General features: G+C 41.5%; 1 protein-coding gene across 1 annotated transcript; it reads right to left on the reverse strand.

The window, feature by feature from the left end:
• Window positions 1-551: 551 nt before the first annotated feature.
• Window positions 552-4,648, reverse strand: LOC149199417 (disease resistance protein Roq1-like). The gene is made up of 4 exons (XM_089402425.1): window positions 3,882-4,648; window positions 2,638-3,769; window positions 2,152-2,478; window positions 552-2,049 (listed from the first exon to the last, which is right to left on the reverse strand). Exons 1-4 carry the CDS (start codon window positions 4,484-4,486, stop codon window positions 745-747), a joined length of 3,369 nt encoding a protein of 1,122 aa, XP_089258551.1. The 5' UTR covers window positions 4,487-4,648; the 3' UTR covers window positions 552-744.
• Window positions 4,649-6,144: the final 1,496 nt, after the last annotated feature.

Raw genomic sequence — 6,144 nt, forward strand, 5'->3', positions numbered from 1 at the left:
TTACACTTCTCAATGTGTAACTCTCGAAGCATTGCAAGACCACAAATGCCTTGTATACTTCTCAGATTATAACAACTACTCAACTTCACACGGGTGAGTGCCTTTGGTAATGTCCCAACCTCCACCAGATTAATACACTCCTCTATGATTAACTCTGAAAGCTTCGGGTATTCAACCTCATCAAAGAATACCTCTGATGTGTGGATTATGGGAGAAGCAGCCACTTTCAACCAACTCAACTGACTCGACCCCTTCAACTGAAGCCGACAAACACTTCAATTCCCCGCGATACTCGAGACGCAATTCCTTCAACTTCCGTAAGTCACCCAGCGAAGGCATCACCGTCTCCAGCAAAGGGTTTCCTATCCACAGAACTTCTAAATCACTGGGGAGTTCAAAAGCACTTGGCAATTCTTTCTTCAAATTTGTGCCAATCAACTTCACTACTTTCAGGGACATTTGATGCCCCAGTTGCGAGGGCCATACTTCAACTTTTTCACAGCCGGAAAGATCTATATGCTCGAGGGTTCTTATATTTCCAAAATCTTCGCTTGAGATTCTTAAATTAGCACAACAGGAAGCATTAAAATATCCAAGGCTACTTAAACTCCCGAAAGAATCTGGCAGCCTCTCCAATTTCTCGCATTGACTCAGGGCCAAGCTGTGGAGGTTCGACAAGCTGCCTAAAGAATCTGGCAGCCTCTCCAATTTCTTGCACCCAGACAGGTCCAAGCTGTGGAGGTTCTACAAGCGGCCGAAAGAATCTGGCAGCCTCTCCAATTTCTCGCACCCACCCAGGTCCAAGCTGTGGAGGTTCGACAAGCTGCCGAAAGAATCTGGCAGCCTCTCCAATTTCCCGCACCCACGCAGGTCCAAGCTGTAGAGGTTCGACAAGCTGCCGAAAGAATCTGGCAGGCTCTCCAATTTCTGGCACCCAGGCAGGTCCAAGCTGTGGAGGTTCGACAAGCTGCCGAAAGAATCTGGCAGCCTCTTCAATTTCTCGCAACAACCCAGGTTCAAGCTGTGGAGGTTAGACAAGCTGCCGAAAGAATATGGCAGACTCTCCAACTGAGAGCAGGAAGTCAGGTCCAAGCTGTGGAGGTTCGACAAGCTGCCGAAAGAATCTGGCAGCCTCTCCAATTTCCCGCACCCACGCAAGTCCACGCTGTAGAGGTTCGACAAGCTGCCGAAAGAATCTGGCAGACTCTCCAATTTCTGGCACCCAGGCAGGTCCAAGCTGTGGAGGTTCGACAAGCTGCCGAAAGAATCTGGCAGCCTCTTCAATTTCTCGCAACAACCCAGGTTCAAGCTGTGGAGGTTAGACAAGCTGCCGAAAGAATATGGCAGACTCTCCAACTGAGAGCAGGAAGTCAGGTCCAAGCTGTGGAGGTTCGACAAGCTGCCGAAAGAATTTGGCAGCCTCTTCAATTGAGAGCACGAAGTCAGGTCCAAGCTGTGGAGGTTCGACAAGCTGCCGAAAGAATCTGGCAGCCTCTTCAATTGAGAGCACGAAGTCAGGTCCAAGCTGTGGAGGTTCGACAAGCTGCCGAAAGAATCTGGCAGCCTCTTCAATTGAGAGCACGAAGTCAGGTCCAAGCTGTGGAGGTTCGACAAGCTGCCGAAAGAATCTGGCAGCCTCTCCAATTTCTTGCACCAACACAGGTTCAAGCTGTGGAGGTTAGACAAGCTGCTGAAATAATATGGCAGACTCTCCAATTGAGAGCACCAAGTCAGGTCCAAGCTGTGGAGGTTCGACAAGCTGCGGAAAGAATCTGGCAACCTCTCCAATTGAAAGCACCAAGTCAGGTCCAAGCTGTGGAGGTTCGACAAGCTGCCGAAAGAGTCTGGCAGCCTCTCCAATAGAGAGCACGAAGTCAGGTCCAAGCTGTGGAGGTTCGACAAGCTGCCGAAAGAATCTGGCAGCCTCTCCAATTTCTCGCAATCAAACAGGTCCAAGCTGTGGAGGTTCGTCAAGCTGCCGAAGGAATCTGGCAGCCTCTCCAATTGAGTGCACGAAGACAGGTCCAATTCCTGCAACTGCAAAGGTGCCTGCAAGATCAAACATTTCGAGTGTAAGAAAGATGGGAAAACCGTGAGAAATAATTGAAGACCCTTGTATGCAATATCGATAGACAAAAAGTTTAGATTTACCTGCGATATGCCTTGCCATAATGTTTTCAATACAGCGCCCTCCACTTTCAAAACCCTTAAATTCTTAACTGTAATCCAGGAAGGTAGACAAGTGTAGGGACAATGACGCCAAGAAAGCCATGAGAGATTTGGCGAATGCACCCGCAAAATACGATCTAGCAGATATCCTTCAGTCTCAACAAGGTGAAAATTCATGACATCACGACCAAGAAAATAATAACATATATTTTCCAGCCAATTGCGAAGCTTCAAAATCACGTGGTTCCCCACTCGTTTGGTGCTATGCCCGTCAGCGAGCAGCCAAAATCCGCGTGCTTCGGTTAAAACCTGTTCATTCGGATGGGGAATCAAGAAACTGTATACAGCTTGGTATGGTTAAATTTAATTATTTTGAAGGTGAAAAACGATGGAGAAATTGAAAACTGTATACAGATTTCTATGGAAAAAGGTTAACTATTTAAAAAGTTTGAATGCTTGAGCACTTACAGAGGAGTAGTTGTGCAACCAATCATCAATGTTCCCGGTGGGACGCCAAAGACGGCGCGGCGTTTCTTCCTCTGCAATCTGTCTTCCCATGTCTCGCAGTTGATTGTGCATATGTATCACATTTTTATCATCCACTTCAACTAAACATTTACCCTCTAAATTTGTAAGCGACAGCAATCCGTTCCAGCCTGACGCGTTCCAAACTCCGATGGCACTTGTTTTGCTTTCTCCTATGAAAAAGAAGGCGATATCTAAAAAGATCTTCTGCTCCTCTTCGCTGATTGCGTCGTAACTGATTTTTAATCTGTTCTTTATATCAGGTGAAACTTCCATTTGAACTTTTGATTCATTAAGTTTAGCATCCCAATATGATTCAGGTTTTCCAAAGAGAAGTGCCCCAAGCACTTTCAAAGCTAAGGGCAGTCCATCGCATACTTGAAGAAACTGATCTACAAGATTTTCAAATCCATAGAGTGGATTGGTTTGACGAAAGGCGCATGAACAAAAGAGCTGTTGCGAGTGTTCTCTGGGAAGGCCTGTTAACTTATAAATGCACAACTCTTCCACTCCTGACCTTTCCAGCACATCTTTATACTGAGATGTAATTAAAATAAAGCTATCCGGTCTTAAGACATCTTTAACCGGTAGAAGTGCCTCCAGCTGATTATCATGATCTATGTCATCTAAAATTAACAAGACATGAGTAGATTTGAGATGCTCTCCAAACATCCTTATACCTTCATAAATGTTATTTATATCCATTTCTCTTTCAGGCAGGCCCTGAGTCAGGCCCCTCAGAAGCTCCCTTTGCACCGAATGTAATGAGCTTTTATTAGCCTTCTCTCTGACATCCGATAAAAAAAAGGACTTATTGTACTTCGAACTCATTCTATTGAAGAGTTCTAAAGCCAACGTTGTCTTCCCCATTCCACCAGGGCCGACTATGCCCGCAACCTGGATTTTTCCGGCGTGCTGTTGCTTCAACACTGTAGCTTCAAAATCCGTGACTTTGTCCTCTAAACTAGTGACTTTGTCCTCTAAACTAGTGGGATGTTTGGCCACATGCAACCCTGGTTTTCTAATAATTTGATCCACACGTTTAACGATCTCATCTATCATGTGCACCTCGTCACTAGATATTCACCCACAAAAACACCAACATAAAATAAATAAATAAATAAATGAAAGCATAGGGCAAAGTATCATATATAGTGTATACATAGAGAGGGGTTTGGAGGTCTTACCCGTCATACTTGTCGTCCAGCTCAAATCCACTTATGTTTGCAGCAAAGGAAAGAGCATCTCTCCACTTCTGAATAGTGGCGGGATCATATCGTAGCTTCTCTTCTCGTGTTTGAGGGTCGAACGTTTTCTTCAATTCAAGCTCGTGCAAGCTGAGACCATAACCTTTAGTTTTGTTCTGATCTGTCCACCTAAGATGAGCCGGGTTGACATGGTAAAAAACAGGGATAATTGGAGCCCCAGACTCTCGCATGAGCTGGAGTTCATGTAAACACCAGCGGGATTCTGCATATTTTGGTGAAAAGACGGCAACGTGGACGGAGGCGTTTCTAATAACAGCTTCTAATTGAGAAGGAAAAGGTAGTCCTTCCTGCAAATCCTGTCGATCTAAAAAGGGTCTCAATCCACGTAAATGAAGAGCACGGTAGAGATGGCCGGCAAAGCTCTTCTTCACTTCCCCACTATGGTTGATAAACACATCGTATTTATCAACAGCAGCGGTGGAAGAGGAGGAAGCAACATCCGAAGATCTCTGATTTTCCATTTCTATTTCTTCGATTTCACAGGGGGTTTGGGTACTCGAGGATGCAGGCGTTGGGTATGCCATTGCCAATTGTTCGAGGATTATACGAACTGAAAGAGAATGATAAATTGGGTTCTGCAAAGCTCTGGATGGTTAATGCAGAGGGAGGAGACGACTTAGGAGTTGCAGAGGTGGGGATAAATTGTAAGGGCAAGAAAGTGGCGAGTGCAGAGAGGCAGAGGGTAATAGAATAAGGAAAATATTTGATTTGCAAGGCCATGAACCGCGTCAATCTTATCTGCTTTGCGTGTGGGGTCCACATTGCTAATCATAGACACAGGCTGGAGCCCTTATGCGTTTGAGTGTGGGCCCCATAATGCTCTGCGCTCTTTCATTGTGAAACTTGAGCTGTATCCATATACCCAGACGTGTGCACCATCCCAGAAAGCACAATACGCGTAAAAAGCAGAACCCGACAAAATGGTGAACTCGAAAGCATGTTCTCCACTATGAATCTTATGGAATCCAGCTTGAAACGCATCTATTCAAACAGGCAACCACTCCCATGTGTCAATCAAATTGATATCTCTGCAAATTTTCCAACTAAAAAGGGTTGGATACAGAACAGTCAGAAGAAATAATACACCCTTTGCACATTAAGGTTCGAAGAAATTATTGGGAAATACACCTTTTCACGGGAAATATTGAAAACCTAATCCAATGTATTATTAAATTATTATTAATTTGAGAAAAAATTTGAAAAAGCCATAATTGAATAGTAACCATGTTTCAGAAATAGTTAGAATAGAGATTGAAATTATTTTATTTTTAAAATTCTACATTTATTTATAAAGATTATATAAAATCATTAAAATTTTAAATATTTTTATTAAAATAATTTTAAGTATTTTAAAGTTTGCATATTAAAAATTTCTAATTTCTAAAATTAGTTTTTATTTTTAAAAAAGTTTCTAATTTCTAAGATTAGTTTTTATTTTTAAAATTTTCCCTATTCTTAAGCTAATAGTCACAAATAAAAATCTCACAAATAAATGCCTCAAGATAATTTAAACTCAATCACCCCAAAATAATTCATATAAATACGCATCTAAGTACATGAATTATGGCATTTAAATTCATCTTTTAAGAGGTCTCTTAAAATCTAAATGAGTATTCATATTTAGTTGAGACTTTTCATATTCTTCTAGAATGAATAGTAATTCATAATACCATCTATCATAATCCTATTAGATTTAAGTTTAACATAAGTTATTATGATGCAAATTTCACAAAAATTACTAGATTGGTAACTATATGGCTTCATAGTAACATGGGCACACAAAAATAAATTATTATGATTATTATTATTCTTTAAGAGCTTCATTTCCATTTTATTTTCAAACATAAAATACATAATTAGAACAAAACGATAGAGGCTACATGGTTGATTTACCTTGAGAAAACCAAACCACTGAGTTTTGAGAAATGGGTTCAAAACATCCCCTTATTTAAAGAGTTCGGAAAAATACTAATCTTACTTGTTAGTTGGGAAACTAGGACATACAAAGCATTTAAGACATAGAGTAACAAATCAAGTTCAAGAAACTAATTAGATGAGTGCCTTGTAGGAAAAAGTAACTAGGACTTTGCCTTGTAGGAAACTAGGTTTGTCTTAAGATAAGATATCATAATATAGTGTAGACTTATAATAAATCTAGAAATTATAGAAATGGAAATAAAAC

The sequence above is a fragment of the Pinus tabuliformis genome, chromosome 2_1 (assembly GCF_031772625.1).
Source record: "Pinus tabuliformis cultivar Carrire ecotype Pingquan chromosome 2_1, CPIR1, whole genome shotgun sequence".
In the NCBI taxonomy this organism is placed as follows: Eukaryota; Viridiplantae; Streptophyta; class Pinopsida; order Pinales; family Pinaceae; genus Pinus; species Pinus tabuliformis.